We start from the raw sequence: 21,293 nt of genomic DNA on the forward strand, positions 1-21,293 counted from the left end.
TATAGCATGCTATGGAGGGTTATTGCTGCACAATCCTGAGCCGGACGCTCACTCCAGATTCTGCAGAAAAAATCCGCCCGTGTGCATGTGACCTAAGTCGCATTAACCTGAGATGATTAATTGGTCATCAGCAAGTACGACCAGCTCTATAAAGGCTGAGGTTTTGGCAGCTGCAGGAATACGTTGCTTTTTGAGTGTCAGGGGGCAATGCACTCCTGACTATACAGTTTCTCAAATTTGGGGGTCACCTGTAACACAGAAGGGGAGGGTCCGGGAATATGATTTTCAGACTCTCATCCTTGTGTAGGGTATGATGAAGTTTCTTTGCGGTTTTCCTTAGTACCTCTAGCTGTGAATTTTAGGTCAATAGTAGAGGTACACAATTGTTTCCTTCCTTCTCTGTATATTGGAGTAGTTGATTTCTGGGTATCCTGGTGGCTCTGGTGATTTGGTCATCAATTAAGGTGGGATCATAGTCCTGATTTAAAAATGTCCTTTCAACCCTTTCCAATCCACTGTCTGACGTCTTTCTGCATTCTGATTAAAGCCTGTGCAGCTCCGATGTCAGAAGATGTCCAGCAGGGTATTCTTACTATATATTGCCGGACGCTTTGTTGTCGGGGGGCCTCTTCAGCATATCACATACTGCAGTACTGGCTCTAGCCAGCAGAGGATGCCATTGTATAATGGCAGAAAGAGAAAACCCCTAGGAAACCCTGAATCCAAAATTGGATTGCAAAGGGTTAAGATGGTATAGATGTTCCTTTCTGTCTGTTGGGTTGCAGCAGATCCAGTTTTATCTGATGGCCTGGAGGTAAACGATCAACTTTATTAGTTCTTGTTCGGTGTTGGTCCAGGTGATTTTGATGTCATCAGTGTAGTGGAAGTAGGCTAATAGTTTGCTGAAGCAGGATGCCAGAAAATCACTCTCCAGTTTTGCCCTGAAAAGGTTGGCATATTGTCGTGCCATTATACTGCCCGTGGCGGTTCCAGAGAGTTGCAGGAATATGTCTTTGACAAAGGAGAAATAATTGTGTATGAGGATGAATCTTATGAGTTGTAACACGGATTCAAAGGCAACTCCATGGGCCTCAAGGTGTGCCTAACAGGCGGTCAGTCCATCTTCATGTAGGATGTTGGAATATAAGGACTCCACATCTATGGTGGCCAGGATGGCACCATCGGGGAAGGGACCTATGTTTGATAGCTTGTCAAGTAGGTCCGTGTTGTCTTGCAAGTAGCTGGTTGTGTTTCTCACCAGTGATTTGAGGTCACCTTCTACCCATCCTGAGATTCCTTCACTGAGGGTTCCCACACCTGAGATAATTGGCCTCCCAGAGTTTCCAGCTTAGTGTTGTTTTGGAAGCATGTAGGATGTTCCAACCCTGGAGCTTTTCGGTATCAAGTCCAAAAGTTTTGTGGAGCACACAGATAGGCTTCTGTCAACCCTTCTCAATTCCCTCACATATTTTTGAGTTGGGTCTTGATTCATTTTGGGAAGGGGGCAGTAATAAGCTTGCAGTGAGGAGGATGAGAGAGACACAACCCCCATTCACAGAATTGGTATGGGGTCTCAGTGGTGAGATACTCACGGGTCCGCAAGTTATCTCTTATCCTGTGGATAGGGAATAAATTATAATTCAATTACAACCCCTTTAAGAGAGCTGTGCATAAATGAATGTCCACAAACCTCAATGAACTGAAACATTATAAAGAAGAGTGGGCCATGATAAAGCCATACAGAAAGCGATTACCTCAGGTTATTGCTGTTAGAGGGGATTCTAGAAGCTATGGATTCTTAGGAAGTACTTTAGTTTTTTACCCATTGCTTCTGTATTTTGGCCTAGTTTTTGTTAAACAAATTTTAATGCAGTGTAATTTGCTTGTTTTATCTAAAGTTCTATTTACCTGATTTTAAGATCTTCTAAGGACCGGATATTTTTTTTTATCATGCCCTGATACATAAAACCATAGAATTCAAAGAGGGCATACCTAGTTTTCCTCATGACTGGAGGTTTGTATCACAAGTTTTAAGTATAACATGTATAGTTTTATATTGATCTAAATACCTTCTCACTGTAGACATAGGAGTCCAGTGGGTGGTCCTACTCAGTGATTGGCTGAGATAGATATCAGTCACTGAGTAGGACCACCCACTGGACTCTTAAGTTTAGACTGAGAAGGTATTTAGATCAAGTAATTATAAATTATACTGAATCTTTTCTTACAAAATGTAATATTAATCTGCTCAACTCCTCCTACTTCATAATTTGTTGGCTGCGGTTCACACTGTATTTTCAATCTGACAGGAACCTTTAGGCCTCCTGCCCACGCCTACACGGCCCCCCACAAAGACCCCATATTCACCTCTCCGGGTTCTGCTGCGCGAGGTCTGTCCGTTGCGCATGCGCAGTTCAGCACATCAAGTGCCGGCGGTGATGCGTAATCATGCGATATTGCGCTGTGCGCACAGCGAAAATATCGCGTGACGGATGACTTCCATTGACTACAATGGAAGCCGGCAGCGCGTTTTTCCGCGGCAATTAGAACATGCCGCAATTTCTTTCATGCTGCGGGATTCCGCGGTAGATTTCCACAGCGTCAACATTGCAAGGCAGAAAGCTATTAGGTTTAATAGAATCTAATAGCTGAGGGATCACGCCGTGAATTTCTGATCCATCCATGGAACTTAGCCCTAAGTTTGTGATATGATAGCTATAATCTCTATTGTGCATCCTTTCAATAATTTAGACAAATAGTACATTTATTCTTTCTAATATCCTATTAAGCACAAGTTAGAGCGGCACCGTCTTGTGAAATAAAGAAAAAACTGTGTACTGTGTTGGCAAGAAGAGTATTAATATATGTAACCTTTAATGAGTTTTACTGCAAAAACATTAATTTATTGTATTTTATTTGTATAACAGAGGTCTGTGTGTGAGTTTGTACTTTCAGGTTTTAATAGCTCATTTGTAGTCTTTTCATTTCAGTGTTTATTTAGTTTAATTATACAGCTATCACTGGATCTAATACATATTAGTGGCCTCGGAAGACAAGCAGATGAAGTGATGAACACTGAGGTGCAGGCATGAGATATTCATCTAATAAACCTACTGATGGGTTCTCTCTAATTAACCAGTAATTGACTAATGCTATTCTCCAGACCCAGTGAAAGTCCCGCGAGGCCTGTAAATAGATCCTTAAACAGACAGCAGGTGCCTCCAATAACAGATTGAACTTCGCCAGAGACTAAAGGGCTTGATTTCCAATGGGACCTGAACTAAAGCAGCAATTTATTTAAGAAAAATGGAAAATATAAACATTTGTTTTTGCTTTAAATGCAGTGCTGTACATAGAGAAGAGGGGACCCCATAGCAAAGATCAAAATGGACCCCTTCTTAGGGGGCTGGATTTTGGTACCCAGGACAGGAGGGTGTTTTCCTTTCTTCTCCCTTGACATGATCCTTAAGACAATTCTCTACTACCTTGTTTTTGAACTGTTCATTTCCTTTAGAGATGTGGTTCCAGCACTAGTAGAACAGGGGATGGGTGCAAACATCACTAGGCCCCCTTTTTCCATGAGCCCCATTGCAGCTGCATAGTCTACCTCTATGGTATGTACACTCTTAAATATGTGGATCACATAACACTGAAGCCTTTATCATCTTAGTCTTTGTATAGAAATTGATAAGGATTACCACGGGCCAAAATAACACATTTTTGGTAATGTGTCAAAAGCGGAACAGGCAGTAGTGGACATGAGGGTTGGGTTTCCGTGCACTATGAAATTGCTGCTTTAGCTAAATGCTGGGTGTAGTCAGTGTGTGATTGATAATACTTTTAGTTTTGTGTAATGGTTATGTTATCTATGCTACAGCTTGCTTGATTGTGGTTGTATTTTTGTGATTAGCCCGTGGAGTACCAGAGAGAACTCCAACATTTCTGCTGCCCACGGGCACTTCTAGCACTAAGCTGGTGTTACGGGATGAAGATCTTCTGCTTGAATGTATTGCCTCTGGAGTGTAAGTACTGTAATGGCGATTCTAATCATATTGTAATTGTATCCTGTACATTGCATCTCCACTACATCTTCATCTTTAAACCTGAGAAAATATAATCTGATATTTTGTTTTTTTAAGAAATCTGAGGTGATTTCTAATATCTTCACCCATTTAAACCATAGGCTTTATCACCCAACACCGTTTTGGGGTTTGCATATGCTAAGAACAAGGTTTAAATAAGAGGCTGCATAATTCTTCATAATGCATATTGTATTATTTTCTTGGCATTTTACATCTTGCTTACATGTTCATGAGATGTATTATGTCCCTTTAATAATTACTGTATGTAGTTTCATTAGTCAGACTGCAGTCTGTATCAGTATGAAAGAGATATATCAATAGTGTTGTAAAATAACTCCTTTTGATAGGAAGTTGATAAACTCTTGAGATACTAAACACATGTTCTTATATCATTCCTTACACCACTGCCCTTAGGGTGGCTTCACATGAGCGTGTTTTTGTGCGTGCATACGCGTGCACAAAAACACACTTCTATAAGAACCAATGCATTCCCTATTGTGTGTTCACATGTTTGTGTTTTACAGGTGCATACCTGTAAAGATAGGACATGCGTGAACCATAGGGAATGCATGCAATGTCTTCAATAGAGCCGCGGCTGCTGCTGGCACCCCTGAATTGTTTTTCAGGGAAGGGCTTTACATATAAGCTTTTCCCTGAAAAACAAGAATTTTAGTGTAAAAAAAACCAACTTACCTGTCCACTGCTGCTGTGTCTCTGCGGGCATGCAGAACACATCTGCCGCATGCGACAGATCTTTCCTTCATCCCTGTGAGGAAAAAAATTCCCTGCTGCACCTGCTACATCTGTGACATGCAGCAAAAGAATTCATCCCTGCGGGGAATAAAGAATTCCCTACCACAGCTGTCACAGATGACAGCTGCCGGCATCCTGTAATTGTTTTTCAGGGAAGGGCTTTAAATATAAGCTCTTCCCTGAAAAACTAGAAAAAATGGTGAAGAAAATTTAAAAAAAAACAACTCACCTTTCTTCAGCTGCCGGGGCTGAACCGCGTTCAGCCGGCTCTTCTCCTGCACTGCTCTGAGAAGTATTCAGCAGGCGGGTCCCCGCCTGCTGAATGGGCTGCTTCTGATTGACTGAGCACTGTGACCACACAGCATACCAGTCACCCAGCCTGCAGGTCCAGCAGTGGCGGTCTGATCGCTGACCACTCTTCCCCCTGCTGTGTGCACGCACAGTCCTGTATGTGGTGCAGACGCCAGGAGGAGAGGTCAGCGGCCACAGGCTGCATTCCCGCCACCAGAAAGAACCGGCAGGCTGGCTGTAGGGATGCTGCCTGGCCAGAGACCAATAGGGAGTTCTCTATTACTACTTGGATTATTATGGGGGCCACTAATTACCACTGGGGTCAATACAGGGAACACTATTACTACTGAACCCAATATGGGGAGACACTATTATTACTGGTGCCACCAAAATAGGAGAAACTTGCTATGGGGGGCACTATTATTACTAGGGTCACCTACATAGGGGACACTTACTACTGGAGCGACTATGTGAGTTACTATTACTACTGGGGCCACTATTAGGGCTCGTTCACATGAGCGGAAGCGCATTTTTTGGCTGTTCGGCATCTTTTTGTGTGCAGACTGGCCATTGAAAAGGTGCACAAATACGCTGTCAGTACGCAGGTTTTCTGCATATTAGCTGCATATTTGCATCGGCCCATTCACTTCACTAGCCTATTGTGGTGCGTAATACACACCAACATAGGTTATGCCATGTATTTTTTGACCCGATTGCACATTGCCAAAAATGACACTCGTAAAGGAACCCATTAAAATTAATGAGTTTTATTCACTGCGTATTATGCGCGCAAAAATTGCACGTACAGTACACTGCGCTACTATGCTTGTGTGAGCAAGCTTTTACTATACAGTATCATAATTACGTTTAAAGACAGCCAGACGGCTGATGTGGCCCTTGTCGAAAATTACACCCATGGTTTAGATGGTACACATTACTTACAAGTTTTTCTAACGCTTGCCACCTTTCTAGACAATTTCTGCATTTATCAATACTGCAGTAAGAATAACACTTTACAAATGGAGACGGAGTGATTTATTTGGTAAAACTTGATCTTTTTCTTAATTATGACTATTTATATTTTTCTTTCTTAAGGCCAACTCCAGAAATCATGTGGTACAAGAAAGGGGGGGAATTACCAAGTCTAAAGCTGAAGTTTGAGAATTTCAACAAAACTCTCCGTATTTCTCGAGTGTCCGAAGAAGACAGTGGCGAGTATTTTTGTCAAGCGTCTAACAGGATGGGCAGTATCAGGCACACCATCTCTGTTCGGGTGAAGGGTAGGAATTATAGTCCTAATTTAACAATTCTACAGATGAAGGGGAGCCTATCTTAGTGATTAAACCAGCGACATGATGTTATAGAGCTTGTGAACTCTAACCATGCCCATGGTGAAATTGGAAGTTTTACTATTAGGCAGAAAATGAATCAAGAAAGGGTAGGCATGCTAACAGCGAGGACTAGTCACTCCTAAAGGACCGAACCGATGACTATTCGTGAGCAGATGATTTACATCTATTTTCACTGCCTAAATACTAAAACTACTAACACAGTATATTAGGCTAAAAGAAGACTATGTCCATCTAGTTCAGCCTGTTTCTACCTCTTCCCCCCCTCACCCCACTTGTTGATCCAGAGGAAGGCAAAAAATCGTCAAAACCCTGAAGCGAATTTATCCCATTTGGGGGGGGGGAATTCCTTCTGACCCCATAATGACAGTCAGAATAATCCATGGATCAACGTTTGAAAGTTCCTACCTACCTCCAAGACCCGCATCAACACCTTTACTGACTTAAACAGGAACATTAGAATATTAATCAGAAACTCTGTGCCGCTGGTTTAGTTACTAAAAGATTCCTGGCAGGTTCCCTTTAGCTGATGTTCAGAGGGCGGATTTTCCACAGTCGATTTTCTACAGTGGAATTTGCCATGAACCCACAGTAAAACCCGCAATGAATCTGTGGCAAACAGCAGATTTGTAATATGCAGATTTGTCGTGGATTTTGTTGTGGATTCACCACAGATTTTACCCTATGCACTGCAAACTGTAAAAACCACTGGGAAAAGCCAAAAGATATGGACATGCTGCGGATTGAAACTCCGAATTGCATTTTGTGTGTATTTTGTCTGCAGTGTATATATGAGATTTGTCTGCTATTGTATACGCTGCAGATTTTCTTTCCATAGAACCAGATGGAAAATCTGCAGTTTGCCTGCTCTGCATGAACATACTCTAAAGGGCATTTCACCATTTCACAAAAAAATTTGTTAAAGGGTTTTCTGAGTTTTTCTTAAAATCCTGCTGCCCGTGGTCACAAATAGTAAGAAAAATGATCGTCGCGTCTCCCGGGTTCCGACATGTGTAGCGCTGCAGATCTCTTCTGTGCAGTGAAGCTTGGAGCTGCAGCGCTAGACATGTGGGGACCTGGGAGAGGTGAGTATTGGCTCTTTTATTGTAAACAGTACAGACAACTGCAACAAGGAAAACACTGCCCCTAAAGAACCTTACCCAAGGAAGGGGCCTTAGCACAGTTAACCCACCCTGAGAAGGATGAACCTGACCACCTACCTAGGCCGTACCACAGCAAACAAGATGTAAAAGATAATAACCACTGTACTTAGCTTTGAGAAGACTCATGCAAGCAGGAGATCCAGCACTAAGTTCTGACAAGCTCTGACTTCCATCACAGCCAAAGCAAGACTGAAATTAAACAGCACTGAAGCCAAGCACAAGGCCAGGTTAAAAATAGTAAACAAAGGCAGCGCTCCTGGGGTAAAGAAGTATATAGGTGTTCAGAGCAAAATAAAGGTGACTTACCTGGTGGGATCGGGCCATCTGGGGTGGGGCAATCCGTCACGCCTGAAGTCCCTGTGTGCAATTAGGACTCCTGCCCACGGACGGATATTTGCTGCGGAATCTGCGTTGGGCATCTGCACTGTGGATCCACAGCAAATAGCACCCATAGCATGCTGTGGGAAACCGATTCTTCCTGCACACTTGCGGAAACCAATCAAGGTTTCCGCAAGTGGAGGAAAAATCGCACCATGCTCCATTTTTTCACGGATTCTTTGTGAACGGCTTCCATTGAAGTCAATGGAAGCCATCTAATCTGCAAACCCTTTCGCAATCACATTGCGGAAAGGTCGGAGATTCCACTTCATCGTTAGACGATGACACGGGAAAAGCAGACGTTTAAAAAAACAATTCTGTACTGGCTCGCCGGGCGGACCATCTGCAGTGAAAAAGAAACAAACCAGGTACGCTGGTGTGCAGGGGGCCATAGATTGGCTGAAGGTAATTGGTTCAACCTGCCCTGGTCACAGAGATGTCCAAAGGAGGAGAGCATCAATGGGACTCCCATGTGGATTTCACACAAGGCCAGGTTATATTAGTGCTGACAAATTACCCACAGGAGAGGCTAAGCATGTCTCACCTAACACCACTCCCACCAGAGCCAGAAGACAGAGAAAGGTAGTGATCCCAGAACTGCCGCAACAGAATATTAATCATTTTCACTCGTTTGAACGATAATCGTTCCATCTAAAAACACCTTTACATTGGCCACTTCCTCTATTGTTATCTGTTTTACTAAAATGGGTATCATTTGACAAAAGGCAGTTGACAGCAGATTAAAAGCAAGGGAGACTCTTAGTGGCCAGCACTTTAGAGTGAATTTTCAATAAAAAACACCCTTCTTCCAGGTGAAGTGATTAGTACATTTGCAAGTTATCACATTGGTTATGACTTTAGCACAAGTTGTTTGAAAAGTTAGTGACCATTTAATGTTCTCTCTTCCATTTATGTTCAAAGATAAATTCAAAATTTCTATTGGATTTCTGTTACTAGAGAGCGATACATGTGAGAGCCCTAATGACAGGTACACAATTAGGCCTAAGGAGTACCCTGCACTCCAATGTGGGGTACAGTAATAGAGCTCTATTGAATGGGCAATCTAAAACTGGTTCAAACATACAAGGACCTTTATTAAATATAGTTGTCATTTGTCACAGGAAATCTGAGTTTTGAACCCTGTAGGAGGAAATGATTGCAGTCATATTGTAATGGCGGTAGTAGCCTATGGTTGTTCTCAGTACCTCGTACAGAATTCCATGACAATTGCCATTGGTCACAGGACATATATTTGACAAAGGTCCTTGTATGTTTGCACTGAAAGTAATCACTATTTTGAATTACCTGTTGAATAAAGCCCTACCACCTTACCACCACATTGGAATGCAGAATTCTCTTTTATATGTGACGTTATGTGTAAAAATAAAATTTTGAAATAATGCAAAATTGGTAGAAAATAACTATAGCAAAATAAACGTATATTTTATTATGTTCTTCAATGTTTAATGAAGAGTTAAACCATTGAGCGATAACAGACACGCAGAATTTACGAGTATAGACAAGCAGTAAGACCAGGCATACAATAAGCACTAGTATGCAGACATAATAATGGCCTCAGGCATGCAGTGGATACAGGCATTAGATTAGTCCTTTCATGTCGTGAGCATAGGCATTCAAAAGTTATATACGTGGTGTTAGCAGAGAAAAGGTTACCGCAGGCTTGCAGGGACTGCAGTGAGTGCAGACATCCTGTATTTGCAGATATAGCAGTTTTTGTTTTGTCATGGCAGCGGCACCTTTTTGGCTGGATAGACCTAAGGATCTGATCTTAGCTCCAGGAGAAAATGGTCGATTGGTGTGTCGTGCTAATGGAAACCCTAAACCTACAATTCAGTGGATGTTGAATGGAGAGCCCATCTCAGGTAGGTGTTGAGATGATCGTTACGATTTCTGTCAGCTTATTTTGGGACGTATATAGGCTGGCTACAAAGTCTGGCCAATTCACAATACTGCTGCCTGCGCTGCATGACATGGCATCATTTGTACAATTGACTTTCTTACCGAGTGTAATCCATAAAAGAAATTCTGGACTTGGAAAACTCATATGAAACTAAGAGCATTAGTACTGCTAGCGCCCTCTTTTGGTGTACTAATGAAACTAAACAAGGGAAGTAGACTTATAGCGCTGTCCAGGGTACTTACAGCAAATAGCAAAATGACTTTTTACCAACAGTCATACACCCATGTGCTTAATATCCACAGTTTCAAAAAAGCTGTATTAAAGTGTTCTTCAGTGGAATCCGTTCTGCACACCTGATCCAGCAGTCCACATATAACATTGTATTGTTTGCCTTAACATGTTCTTGATTTGTGATTTCGGAAGTTCTTTTTTGCTTCCTTTTATCTTATATAGTAACAGAGCCAAACCCCAATTTTGAAGTTGCTGGTGATACCATCATCTTCCGTGAAGTGCAGAGTGGAAATAGCGCAGTGTTTCAGTGTAACGCATCTAATGCCCACGGCTATCTGTTGGCCAACGCCTTCATCAACATCCTTGGTAAGTCAGCTACACATTAATACTATTGAGGCTCACAGGTCACTCATTTGTCTAAACACTAGGTGTACTAGATTAAAGGCGTATACAGCATATACAGATTAGTCACTGTGATGATGACTCAACTCTATTGCATGTTGGACCTCCTTTGCCTGCAGAAATGCAGCAATTCATGATAGATTCCACTGGATGCTGAAATCATTCTATAGAAATATTGCCCACATTGGCATGATAGTTTCTTGCAGTTATATGGCGGTACTGACAGCTCATTCTACCTCATTCATCGATTCATACTGCTTAATCCAAATTCTGACCCTCCCATCAGCACGGTACAACAGAAATCTGGATTCATCTGACCGGGAGATATTTTTCCACTGCTCAGGGATCCTTGCTTTTCTGTTTCTCTTAGCAATGGTACTCAAACTCATCATTTACTGTTACAGCCCATGAATGTTAAGCACGAATGAGTTGCACATTTAGACACATTAGTCACAGCATTAGCTCTGTATTCAGCTGAAATTTGAACAATTATTGACATCCTCCTCTGACCCCTTTCATCGGCGAGTTACTTGCATCCTCAGGATACCCTTTTGCCACTTGTTTTTCTTGATCACATCATTTACGATACCATTGCATTTGGAAACACAACAAGGTCGGCAGTTGTTGAAATACAGATGTAGCAAACGTTAACTTGAAATGTGTACTGCAATGCTGTAAATTAAGTTGTCATGATGCACCAGACATATTAGTAATTGCTGTAGTTGTACTCACCCTGGCTAGTCTAGAACTGATGACTGGATCTCGTTCAAAGTCATTCAGATCACTCAATTTCGCCATTCTAATGTTGATTCATACTGAAACTTGCTTAGGGCTTTTACCCACTAGTGTTTTGTTTTTTTTCGCTGAGATTTTGTTGCTTTTTTTTCCCACATGGGAAACTTGCGATTTTTGTGCCATGCAATTTTAAGATTAGAAGGTCCTATTGACGTTCGAAAAAAAAAAATGCAGGAAAATCGCAATGAAAAAAAATGCTAGGGGGTAAAAGCCTTTACTTGATTTTATGCTGCACTTTGGGGTCACATGTCTAATTTCTATTCAAGTTCCAACTGTGAAAGGGCTAGAGACACTAATTATGTGGATATTCAGCGTACATGTACTGTATTGTATCCCCGTAACAGTAAATTAGACCATGTCCCCTGGGCTATGTTAAAGGGATTGTCTTGCACCGAAACGGGTTGTTTTTTTTTCCATAGGCCCCCCGTTCGGCGCAGGACAACCCCAAAGGATGTGTTTAAAAAAAACAACATTTTATTACTTACCCGAATCCCCGCTCTGCGACGTCTTCCTTCTTCCTTCTTCTTCCTTGACCAAGATGGCTGCCGGGATCTTCACCCACGATGCACCGCGGGTCTTCTCCCATGGTGCACCGTGGGCTCTGTGCGGTCCATTGCCGATTCCAGCCTCCTGATTGGCTGGAATCGGCACACGTGACGGGGCGGAGCTACGAGGACCAGCTCTCCGGCACGAGCGGCCCCATTCACCAGGAAGAAGACCGCACAGCGCAAGCGCGTCTAAAAAAGCAAGAAGACATCAGAATTAGACGGATCCATGGCGACGGGGACGCTAGCAACGGAGCAGGTAAGTGAATAACTTCTGTATGGCTCATATTTAATGCACGATGTATATTACAAAGTGCATTAATATGGCCATACAGAAGTGCTGAACCCCACTTGCTGCCACGAGACAACCCCTTTAAGTAGTTTCTTATCTTCAGCTCTACCCCCGTCTAAGTGACATTGTATTACTATGTGTTGTAATTCACCAAATTATTTTATATATTGAAAAAAAAAAAGCAGTTATGTTTCTAAATTAATGTTCTATTTTGTATCAAAATCTGATATTTGCATTGTATATTCTCACTGCAGACGTTCCATCACGAGTGTTGGGCCCTCGGAATCAACTAATAAGAGTTATTGAATACAACAGGACTCAACTAGACTGTCCTTTTTTTGGTTCCCCTATTCCAACACTTCGATGGTAAGAACTTGTGTTTGACGTTGATTGGTATAGCGTTGCTGTCATATTTGTTTAATTGCATTGTGAATGTGCAGATTGTTTTACATTTTTTCTTTTAAATATCTTTTTATTGAAGTTTTTTTGTGCAAATCAAACATTCAACACCATAATAACGCTACAGAGCACGGCCTCATGTCTACGGCTGTAGTGGTAAAATGCTGCGGGTCTCCTCATAGCGTTTTACCACAAATGGCTGAGAGTGTACTGTGCATGCCCGCGTATCACACGGACATGCACAGTGTGACTCTCTTTTTTTTTTTTAATTCCCTTCCCTGTTTTTTTTATAGCGGGGTTGTGTATGAAAACGCTGCCCATGCGCAATGTTTTGCACATGGACAGCATTGCGTAAGCTGCCCATATATAGAATGGTAGAGTTGGAAGGGACCTCCAGGGTCATCAGGTCCAACCTACTGCTCAGTGCAGGATTCACTAAATCATCCCAGACAGATGTCCGCCCAGCCTCTGAAGACTTCCATTGAAGGAGAACTCACCACCTTCTGTGGCAACCTGTTCCACTCATTGATCCCCCTCACTGTCTAATATCTAATCTGTGTCTCCTCCCTTTCAGTTTCATCCCATTGCTTCCAGTCTTTCCTTGTGCAAATGAGAATAGGGCTGATACAAAAGTTTAGGGCTCACACTGTGTGGTGCACATAGAAATAGAGCACGCTGCGGTCTATTTCTTTTGCGCATCTACACACACATGTGCATGCATCAATGAAAGTCCATCGCACACGTGATATGCGGTGAAAAACGCCTGTGGATATGAGCCCTATTGAATATATAACCAGTAAATGTAACCAAATGTAAATAACAACTAACATGTCACAGATACATCGCTTGCAGAAAATAAGATCCAAATCCAAGTAGGTAGTAAATGTAGATAATAAATTAGGAGATACAAACTTTAATGCTGTATCAAATGAGTGTTTTACATTTCTATGCTTTCACACATGCAGGTTTAAAAATGGACAAGGCAGTAACCTGGATGGAGGAAATTACAGAGTACATGAGAACGGCACCCTAGAGATTAGTGTTGTAAGGAAGGAAGATCAAGGCAAATACACCTGTGTTGCTACAAACATCCTCGGAAATGCTGAAAACACCGTGCGGCTTGAGGTCAAAGGTAGACTTACGAAAGAAAAATAATGTTATAGGAACTGAAGATTGCTATAATGTTATCTGCATGTACTGTGTTTCTGTACTCTCTTATTTTATAGTCACCATTTGTCTGTTTGAATTCCCACTTTCATAAGAAATTCTTGGGCTTGGCTCACACTATGTTTTGCCTCTGTTTTCATTGCATATGCCAGGAAATTCCCTTGATATATACGTGTAATGAGCTCAAAGACTAACATTGGCCTAACTTGTTGAGCATGCAGATGATGTAGGTTGGAAGTAATTTCAGAAGCCATCATGTTCCTTTCCCATTTGTAGAGCCTACCCGTATTATTAAGGGTCCCGAAGATCAGATAGCCAGACGAGGCACCTCAGTACGCCTGGACTGTCGAGTGAGGAGTGATCCAACACTAAGATTAACAGTAATATGGATGAAGGACGATAGTCAACTGTACATAAGCAGCAGGTGAGTACTGACCTGCAATACAGTACATGATTCGCTTATACCCGCCAGTAGGAGAAGAGGTTGAGGGAGTTTTTCAGCCCTAAAGACCCCTGCACAGACTACAATATAATGTCATCCCTCCTAACCCTGAGCTTATACTTGTGAATGGAATAAAACAAAGAATAGCATTATATTAGGGAATTATTATTTATGCAATTCTCTGCTGTACTCATTAATACCTTAATGCTCCGTTACAGTTACGTCATGAGGGTTTGTATGGATCCCGCTCTATACAATGCGTTTGCCAGCCACTTCTTACATCCAACATTAGCCTGCAACAGCTCAGATCAGCAGCACCACTGATTGCAGCTGTGAACACTTTAAATGTCAATTCTGACAGCGGCATTTAAATTCCCCAGAGTGATGTTCGGGGGTTACAAATGGTCATCCGTGAGAGGATTGTGGGTGCCATTTGGTTGCCATTGCAGCCGGGGAACTTCTGAAATCCCCCAGGGCTGCTATTGCAGATTGCCTATCAAGCTGTGGTGTAGCTTGATAGATTGCCTGTCACATCATGGTATAACGTAATACTATGGTATTGCCTCATTCTACGGGAGTGATCAAACCATTGCAAGTTCTTGTCGCCTCTGGAGACTAAAAGATCGAAAAATCACATGTACTCCAAAGTGGTATCAAGAGAAACTACAGGACGTCCTGCAAAAAATAAGCCTTCGCTCAACTATGTTGACGAAAAAATAAAAAAGTTACGGCTGTCAGAGGATGGCGGCAGAAAATAATTTGATTTTTTTTTCAAAGATATTTTATATTTTAAAAGTAGCACATCAAGAAAAAATAAAAACGATATAAATTTGGAATCGTAGTATTTGTAATGACCCACAGAATAATGTTAGTGTCATTTTTGCTTTAGTATGTACACTGATGGCAGAATTTAGGCTTTTTTTCCATTTCACTCCACTTAGAATTTTTTAAGGTTGTTCAGTACTTTATATGGTACATTAAATAGCAACTTTGAAAAATACAACTCGTCTTGCAAAAAATAACTAGTCTTTAAATATCTACATTGATGAGTAAATAAAAAAGTTACAATTTTTTTAAATGTCGAGAAGAAAAACCTGAAAATGGAAAAAAAAGGGATTGTGTCCTTAAGCGGTTAAAGGGGCTCCGATGATGGAGTTTTTCCTTTTCAGAATTAAAACACATGCTACCAACAACTTTATCACCTGTAGGTCTTAACACTAGCTGTCTGCTACTTGTAACCATCTCATCTTATGGTCTCTATTGTGTTTTTATACCATTTAAAGCCAGTGATGACTTACTTCGGAAGACAGTTTGTTAATGATGTTTTAGTAGACATTACTGCTATGCCTCTTGAATACCAACCTTCCACAAAGTGGTCCTTTATGGCTCTTTTTAATTCTAGAATGAAAAAAGAGGATGACGCTCTCATTATCTTTGGGGTAGCAGAGAAGGATCAAGGTGCATACACCTGTGTGGCCAAAACAGAGTTGGATCAGGACTTCGCTAAAGCCTATCTCACTATTCAGGGTACTTACATTTCCAACTATTCATTTTTATAATGGGAGAGATACAAAAATAGGATTGATGTAGCAGAGAAGATACTGGTGTGTCTTGTGTAAAGGAATATTTATAAAAACCATCAAATGACCTAAAATGTTAAGATGATAAAAAAATAAACTTTTCACTTACTTTACCTTTACAACTCTCCTTTGGACACCCATTGAATCTCTCTGGGTCCTCTGCAACTAGGGTGTTCATGGTCCGTATTAACAAGGTGATAGAACATTGGCACGCATGATGCAGTCGCTGCCTGCTATGGTCATGGGACTATGTATAACACATCACCGCAATGAGCAATAATTGGCTACTGTCCACATGCAATGTGTTATTCCTTGGAAGCTTAATAAACAGCAAGCAACAGATGGAGAGTTGTGGTAGTGAAATAATGAAAAGTTGTAAAGGCACTTTTACACGGGCCAACAATCATTCAAATTCCCACAATCCAGCGAGAATCTGAGCGATATCATTCACGCCCTGACTGAACGACACACGAGAATTTTTTTTTGCTTCTAGTCTATTGTTCAGTCTATGCATGCAGAAAACTGAATGCTAGATCTGCCTGTGTAAACAAGCAGTAGGACTTATGAACGATGGCCTGCTTACTGTGAATGGAGGCGGGCGGTCCAGAACGATCCCCGGCTGCTCCACCTCCATTCACTGAGCGATGTAGAAGCACAGGAATGATTATCGCTGGGACGACTTGTCAGGCATCTTGTCAGATCGTTCTGTGTAAATGCAGACTTGGTGTAAAAAGCTTATTGTCCTTCTCTGTTTGGCTATTTGAAAACCTTTTTGAATACCTGGAAAATGACTTTCATTCTTGGTGAGACGACTAATATAGATGTAAGGGCATGTTACCATTTGTATCAGACCCAGAGAAGGCACTTATTACTATATTGGCAGATGGATTCTCTCCTACTAAAAGAAGGGTACATGGGAGTTGTCAAACTGAAAGCTAATAAAGTCATTTGTGATCCTTCTAAAAAGCTGTTACTGAAATCTGTCAGCAAGTCCAGTTATAGCTTGGGAGACTGAGTTTTTTTTTGTGTATATAACCTATTCTCACATATAAAACCCACTTATTTCTAACAGTCCTTCTAGAACTAAGGAACGAGCCTATCAGAAGACTTTCAGAAAACCCTTTATGGATTTGGAGCACTATTGGAATTTTTAGTGACTCCAAAACTGGCAACTAACTTCTGAGATTTGGAAAATATTATGCTGATTTCACATAAATTTATTAAACGGATTTGTCCAAAAGTAAAAAAAGGGGTCTGCTGTTTTTCCAGAATCAGCGCCACATTTGTCTAAAGCTTGCATCTAGTATTACATCTTATCCCCATTCAAGTGAATGGAGCTGAACTACAATAGTAGATGCAGCCTATAGACAGACATGCTCTGTTTCTACTCACACAGCAGACCTTTTTTGTAAGCCTGGACAAACCCCCTTTAAAAATATGTATGTTTTTTTATCATGAAAACATTTTCAATTAGCAGGAGCTGAAATCCTCCTGAAGCATACCGTGTGTTTGAGGTTTTACATGTGCAGAATCTGAGACGAGTGCAGTTGTGAGCATTTGGCTTTTGATCCCTAAAATAACATTAACCCGATAATCAGTAACATTTCCTTATTCGTTTGCAGAAACCTCTACCTCACCTACTAGCCGACTGACATCAGTACAAAGAGGTAACCTTTCCCTACTAATCCCCCACCCTTCTGACCATGTGCAGAATGTTGTCTGAGATACAGCTTGTTGCTATATCAGAACCCAAACCTCAGAGAGAAGGGATGTTTTCTTATTTTTCCTAAATATTAGTACATTATCTTTATATCCAAAGCAGTTTAGTTAAGGATCATCAATTCTGGATCCAACCTAAAGCTTTTCCTTATGGGATCATACCTTGTGGACCTAAAGACTTTAGCTATCATGCTGTAATTTCATGTATACCGTCTGTAGATAAACCAGACCCTCCCATGGATTTGGAGTTAACTGACCTTGCAGAAAGAAGCGTCCGACTCACATGGACACCAGGTGATGATAACAACAGCCCTATTACAGGTGAGTTGGAGAATGTCATTCTTTTTCAGTGGTTTGGACACAGATGTGGACAACCCCAGAAGTAGATTTCTAGACTCTTGTCCATCAAAGCAGTTACATATAAAAGTTAAAGGGGTTGTCCCGCGGCAGCAAGTGGGTCTATACACTTCTGTATGGCCATATTAATGCACTTTGTAATGTACATTGTGCATTAATTATGAGCCATACAGAAGTTATCAAAAGTTATTCACTTACCTGTTCCGTTGCTGGCGTCCTCGTCTCCATGGTTGCCGTCTAATTTTCGCCGTCTAATGGCCAAATTAGACGCGCTTGCGCAGTCCGGGTCTTCTGCTTTTCTCAATGGGGCTCCGTGTAGCTCCGCCCCGTCACGTGCCGATTCCAGCCAATCAGGAGGCTGGAATCGGCAATGGACCGCACAGAAGCCCTGCGGTCCACCGAGGGAGAAGATGCCGGCGGCCATCTTCACCGGGTAAGTAAGAAGTCACCGGAGCGCGGGGATTCAGGTAAGCGCTGTCCGGTGTTCTTTTTTAACCCCTGCATCGGGGTTGTCTCGCGCCGAACGGGGGGGGGGGGGGGGGGGTTGAAAAAAAAAACAACCCGTTTCGGCGCGGGACAACCCCTTTAACTTTGTTGATCTGTAGTCGTTGTACCTTTATGAGTAGAAGGACTTGAGTTTGTGTACTGAAGCAAGAGAATAGCTAAAGAGGCATATGTTCTTCTGCAGCTGAACTTTAGGGATAGCTGGAGACACATTTTAAATTGTTAGCTACCACAGAGGATGGCACACAAATATATATATTTTTCTTTTCAAACTGATTTAGTTGTCTATCACATGTACTGTGTTAGAGATTCTCAGTGACAGAACTCTTTAACCCCTTAGTGATGGTCAACACGTCTTTTTACTGATCTAACTAATGGGCTTTAAACCTGCACATACATCTTTTTAAGCCAATGGCTTGGCTGACTACTGACAGCCAGGCTCCTGCTCTAACTTCCAGGAACAGAGAAACCTCAGATTCTGGCAATTTAACCCCTTCCATGTCGTGCCTGCCATGTAACTTAACCTATTAGACCCCGCCTCCAGCAGAATCTAATCGGCTGATGTCATAGCCATAGTGGAATGTACAACATACGAAATGCAGTGTACTATCCTAAAGGGGAAAAAATCCAGTTTATAAAAAAAATATACGATTTTCCCCACAAAACCTTTTTAAATTTAATAAAATACCAAATTAATTAAAGAAAGCAACACATAATAGGTATTACTAAGTATGTAATGACCAATGAAAATATTTTGTTATTTATCGCACGTTAAACACCGTAAAAAATAATTCAAAAAAGTATACCAGAATTATTGTTGTCCTTGTCTTCACCTTCCAAAAAACATAATAAAAAGCGATCCAGAACTTATATGTATGTCAAAGTGTTACCAATAAAAAATTAGAACTATTTTAAGAAAAATAAAAAACCTCTAAAAAGACCTCAGGGCTTAGTCACACTTCAGGATGGACGTGTCTCTGCAGCACCGGAAGAAACAACATGTGACCGGCTCCATTGCCGATCATACATTCTTTCTTCGGCACCCGTGTGACTAAGCCCTCACACAGCTACATTGCCAGAAAAATAAAAATGGCATTGATGTTAGAATGCAGCAATTTTCTTTAAAAATGTTTTTTTATTGTGCAAAAATAGTAAAAAAAAAACTCAAAAAAGCTATAAACTTGGCATCGCAGTAATCGTACTGATCCAGATAAGAAAGTTATTATGTTATTTTTACCACATGGTGAACGCTTTAAAAACAAAACCGCAAAACAATGGCGGAATTTCTGGTCATTGTTTCTATCTTTCCTATCTAAGAAATGTAATAAACGTTATACAACACATTATATGTACCCTAGAGTGGTGCCATTAAAAAGTACAACTCGTCCCTAAAATTCAGCCCTCATACGAGTCTACGAGTTATGGCTCTTGCGATGCAACAATCCTTGGTACTTAAGGCAAAAAATAAGCTGCTCACCAAGGGGTTAAGCAGTGCCAGTTTCCTCCTGATGAAATCCAACATGCTTTTCATATATGAGAAGATCAGGCATAATCCCAGTATAGTTATTCCCTAGATTAGTATACATTCTTCTGCACTAATAAGAGTTGATGTATTGCCTTATCTTTCTGCGTACATTTTAGGGATTTCCATTGTACACCTCTTCTACTGTCTGTCCATCTGTTGGCATCTTACCATTTCCTTCATAGGTTTGCTAATGTATGATATCTCACTTAATTAAACAAGAGCTTGTTTTTTCTGTGCATTTTTATAAACTTTCACATGGTCAGATATGCTCAATTGCTTATTTTAACTCATCAGGCTTCATCATACAGTTTGAGGAAGACCGTTTCCAACCAGGAACCTGGTACAACCTTGCGTCGGTGCCTGGTAATGTCAACTCTGCTTTGCTTCGTCTCTCCCCATATGTCAACTACCAGTTTCGAGTTCTGGCACTAAACGATCTTGGAAGCAGCATGCCTAGCCCATCATCTGAGCGATACCAAACTAATGGGGCACGTAAGTGATGAGTTCATGTTTTTAGAATTTTCCAGCTAGTCAAGCTTTGCGTCTTAACCCTATATTGATCATTTCTTTTGACTACTTGTCTTCCATGAGCTGCATCTCTTTCCTATACTATTGTATTGTAGTGTGCTTAAGATTTGTTTGGATTTTTAGCTCCAGAAGTTAATCCAAGTGAAATACGCGGAGCAGGAACTCGCAAAGACAACATGGAGATCACGTGGGCAGTAAGTAATATAACATGTATGTTTCTAGGTTCTTATATTTTAAATAATCCTCTGTTAAATATATGGTTGTGTTCCTCCGGTCTCTCACACACTGCTTGTTAAAGGAGCTTTCTAGGACTAAATCATTGCTCCTCACGATACATCATCCAGATCCAATTGCTGAGGTCCACTGCCAATTATCTGTTTGAAGAGACCGTGGCACACAGGTGAGCACCACGGCCTCTTCTTAAGCCAGTGACGTCACATTTATTCATCACATGGCCTAAGAGCAGCTCAGTCCCATTCATAACAGGCAACATCACTAAGAAATGTACGGCACTGTGCCTAGCATGCAGTGAAGAGACTGCAGTGCTCACATGATCATCGCGTGGGCTCTTCGAATTGCTGATTGGTGGGGGTCGCAGATCAGCCAATTTTATATGTGTTACTGTGTCTAGATATTGCTGTTACATACTTAATAATAATAATCTTTATTTATATAATGTCAACATATTCTGCAGCACTGTACACTCCGGAGGGAACATAGCAAAATTAGACATTGCAAATAGTATTAAACCAAAAGACAATTTTAAGTACAATAGAAGTGAGGGACTTTGATGTTGGTGAGTGAATTCAAAGTGGTTTTGGGGCTCTCCTCCACTGTATCCTAGTTCACCATATGACTTCCACATTGTGA

The 21,293-nt window shown here is 41.3% G+C and overlaps 1 protein-coding gene across 5 annotated transcripts in view; it reads left to right on the forward strand.

The window, feature by feature from the left end:
* Positions 1 to 21,293, forward strand: part of NFASC (neurofascin) — a 146,795-nt gene that overhangs the window by 73,163 nt on the left and 52,339 nt on the right. For all 5 annotated transcript variants that reach the window (XM_066600152.1, XM_066600153.1, XM_066600154.1 and 2 more), the window contains 12 exons: positions 3,911 to 4,022; positions 6,222 to 6,406; positions 9,768 to 9,899; positions 10,391 to 10,534; positions 12,457 to 12,568; positions 13,567 to 13,733; positions 14,045 to 14,192; positions 15,613 to 15,737; positions 17,413 to 17,457; positions 17,729 to 17,830; positions 20,190 to 20,387; positions 20,547 to 20,617. In XM_066600152.1, the coding sequence (XP_066456249.1) occupies positions 3,911 to 4,022; positions 6,222 to 6,406; positions 9,768 to 9,899; positions 10,391 to 10,534; positions 12,457 to 12,568; positions 13,567 to 13,733; positions 14,045 to 14,192; positions 15,613 to 15,737; positions 17,413 to 17,457; positions 17,729 to 17,830; positions 20,190 to 20,387; positions 20,547 to 20,617 (1,541 nt within the window). The remainder of the gene's footprint in view (positions 1 to 3,910; positions 4,023 to 6,221; positions 6,407 to 9,767; positions 9,900 to 10,390; positions 10,535 to 12,456; positions 12,569 to 13,566; positions 13,734 to 14,044; positions 14,193 to 15,612; positions 15,738 to 17,412; positions 17,458 to 17,728; positions 17,831 to 20,189; positions 20,388 to 20,546; positions 20,618 to 21,293) is intronic.

This window comes from Eleutherodactylus coqui, chromosome 4, assembly GCF_035609145.1.
Source record: "Eleutherodactylus coqui strain aEleCoq1 chromosome 4, aEleCoq1.hap1, whole genome shotgun sequence".
Classification (NCBI taxonomy): Eukaryota; Metazoa; Chordata; class Amphibia; order Anura; family Eleutherodactylidae; genus Eleutherodactylus; species Eleutherodactylus coqui.